The following is a 3,121-nucleotide window of genomic DNA, read 5'->3' as shown; positions in this document are numbered from 1 at the left end:
ATATATATATATATATATATATATATACTGTATATATGTGTGTGTCTAGTGTTATATGATATATATATTCACTTTGTAAATAGATAAACTTGCTACAAAAGTGTTAGGAATAGTGTCAGCTGACTGGTGCCATTTTGTGCAACTTTAGCATGATAATATGCAATATTTTCCCATCAAAACTTCAGTTTTGTCAGCTACTGTTATGTGCAGATTTTACCCATATTTAGTGAAAGTCAGGTATTACTTTATTGCTTTATTTATGCAATTCTGCAGCACTGGATCTCTGAGGGTTAACCTGTGTTTAATGTGGTCAGAGTCATATTTTCTTCATAGTTTTTAAGATAAGAATGCCATGCAGCTTGTCCATGTTGGCATTTGTCTAAACTGACTAACTTCTGAATTCGACCATTTAAATTTGTGCCAAAATACTGTAGAGTTTGTTTGCACACACTGCTTTTGATGTAAACATCAAGTGGGTAAGGGAAGCATTTTCTTCTCCATTTTAAAGCTGATAAGTCAATTTATCTCAGTTACTTTTATTATTTGCATTTAATATTGGAGAGATACCTCAGATAAGTGATGCTCACCTGTTTGTTTGCAAAAACGAGAAGCACAGCGTCACGCAACTCGTCTTCTGATAACATTCTCGTCAACTCCTCCCTGGCTTCATTAACTCGTTCCCTGTCATTACTATCCACTACGAAGATCAGACCTGGCACCAGGAATATCAGAAAAAATCATTATAACGACAATCACTGAACATGATTTTCTTACAGTTCCATTTGCACTGCAAAACATTCATCTTGGCTCTCATACCTTGAGTGTTCTGGAAGTAGTGCCTCCAAAGTGGTCTGATTTTGTCCTGGCCACCGACATCCCAAACCGTGAAACTGATATTCTTATACTCTACCGTCTCTACGTTAAAACCTGCAGCACATAAAGGACACAACAGGTGAAAATAACCTTAAAGCTTAGGCATTACAGACCCAAATTCAACACATACAGTATCTCACAGAAGTGAGTACACCCCTCACATTTGTGTAAATATTTTATTATATCTTTCATGTGACAACACTGAAGAAATGACACTTTGCTAAGACATTAATGGCTGTGTGTTGAGTTATTTTGAGGGGACAGCAAATTTACACTGTTATACAAGCTGTACACTCACTACTTTACATTGTAGCAAAGTATCATTTCTTCAGTGTTGTCACATGAAAAGATATAATAAAATATTTACAAAAATGTGAGGGGTGTACTCACTTCTGTGAGATACTGTACATAGCAATACACAGCAGATAATCTGAACAAAAGACTTTTGTGCACCATGATGCACAAGTCAAGGTCAAACCGTGAGATTGACAAAGTGTTTGAAAGTGTTTTTCAGGATACCAAACAATGCCAAAAACAAATAACAGATGACGCCTTCGGCCGTACCGATAGTGGGAATGGTGGTGACTATTTCTCCCAGCTTGAGTTTGTACAGGATGGTGGTTTTACCGGCGGCATCAAGACCGACCATGAGAATTCTCATCTCCTTCTTCCCAAACAAACCCTTAAACAGGTTCGCAAAGACATTCCCCATGCTTTACACTGCAAAAATAAGAGTTAAACATATATTAGAGACTATACAGCACATACGATTTTAATTCAAAAGCCCCATTTAATGCTTGGTTAGAAAACAAGTCCCTGTTGCGGTCCATGAGAATCAGGTAAACTTGTGCCTTTTTGTTCTGTGGAGAACAAATAGGAACTCAGTAATGTTGCATAAAAGTGCTTGACATTCAGTTCTGTACAACTCTGACACAACTTGAGCTCTGTATCAGAACTTTTGACCTACATTTGCTGTGTGATGCATTTCGTAAAATGTTTAAGACACAGAAATGCTGCAAAGGTGTATGCAAATCACAAGCAAAATCTTGGGGGATCAGAGGGAAATTAAGAACCTATTCAAGCACCTAAACCTACTTTTTCCCTTATCTGTAGAATCAGATTGGTAGATTGAAATGTTGAATGGTCAAAATAAAGGTTTTCACAGCAATGCCATAGTAGAACCATTTAGGCTTCCAAAAATAACTTTTTTTTTCTTAGTGTGAAGAACTTTTCAAAAATCTAAAAAATCATTTTACACTATAAAGAACATTTTGTGGAATGGAAATGTTCCATGGATGTTTAAGGTTGTTCATGGAACCACAGATGCCAGTAAAGAACCTTTATTCTTAAGTGTTGTTGATCAAGGATGCTGATCCAGAACATATCCGACGTGGCAAAATCATGGTCCTCAAGTTACTCAGATAACATTATTTACACACCTCTGGTGATGTATGACGGATTTCTCCAATCATTTAGTCTGCTTAAACCCCGCCCCTCCACAATCTACTTAATTCATTTTTAAGTGCCACGCCCCCATCTCGATATCCAATCAAAAACTGATGCATAAAACCAAGTCCCACCCTACATTTTTTTTCTTTTTTGATAATCCATTTCATTTGGATGTCCATCAGGAAGACGGATGTACATCATATCTGTCGCTGCGTTCAATTCATTACGATTTTAATTTTAGTCTTTCCCTCAATACTCTCGTATGGCTTTGGAATATACACATTAAAAAAAATAAAGGTTCCAAAAGGTTTTTTTTGCAGTGATAGAGGAACCATTTTTGGCTCCCAAAAGAACCTTTCAGTGAAACATTCTTAAAATAACCTTTTTTTTTTTTCTTAGTGTAAAGAAAATTTGTAAATAATCTGAAGATTCTTTTTCCACTTCAAAGAACCTTTTATCCAATGGAAAGGTTCCATGGATGTTAAAGGTTCTTCATGGAACCATAGATGCCAATAAAGAACTTTTATTTTTAAGAGTGTAGTGCATAAGTCATACGGACTGCTGCTTTTTATGATTTTTCACATTCAATTTCATTGCATGGAAAAGAAAAGCAACATTCTGTTAAACCTCTATTGCAGTCCATAAAAGAAAGAAAACAGAAGAAATGGACAGAAATTTAGTTTGAATCAAATCAAGCTCACACACAACAAACAAAAACTCACCACTCTTCCTCAGCATGACTGACTCTTCTTCAGACTCCGAATAGCTGTCTTCGCTCTGCAGTTGAGCTTCTTTCGGG

General features: G+C 36.3%; 1 protein-coding gene across 1 annotated transcript in view; it reads right to left on the bottom strand.

Moving 5' to 3' along the window:
• LOC107717681 (ADP-ribosylation factor 1-like) overlaps positions 1–1,594 on the bottom strand; it is a 2,711-nt gene extending 1,117 nt beyond the window's left edge. Inside the window, exons 1-3 of the mRNA XM_016524519.1 lie at positions 1,438–1,594; positions 817–927; positions 588–712 (exon numbers count right to left, since the gene is read on the bottom strand). Of these exons, the coding sequence (XP_016380005.1) occupies positions 588–712; positions 817–927; positions 1,438–1,585 (384 nt within the window). The 5' untranslated portion in view covers positions 1,586–1,594. The remainder of the gene's footprint in view (positions 1–587; positions 713–816; positions 928–1,437) is intronic.
• Positions 1,595–3,121: the final 1,527 nt, after the last annotated feature.

Source organism: Sinocyclocheilus rhinocerous, unplaced genomic scaffold (assembly GCF_001515625.1).
Source record: "Sinocyclocheilus rhinocerous isolate Xijiao unplaced genomic scaffold, SAMN03320098_v1.1 scaffold1694, whole genome shotgun sequence".
NCBI lineage: Eukaryota > Metazoa > Chordata > Actinopteri > Cypriniformes > Cyprinidae > Sinocyclocheilus > Sinocyclocheilus rhinocerous.
The sequence above is the reverse complement of the archived record's forward strand: the minus strand, read 5'-3'. Positions and strand labels throughout refer to the sequence as shown.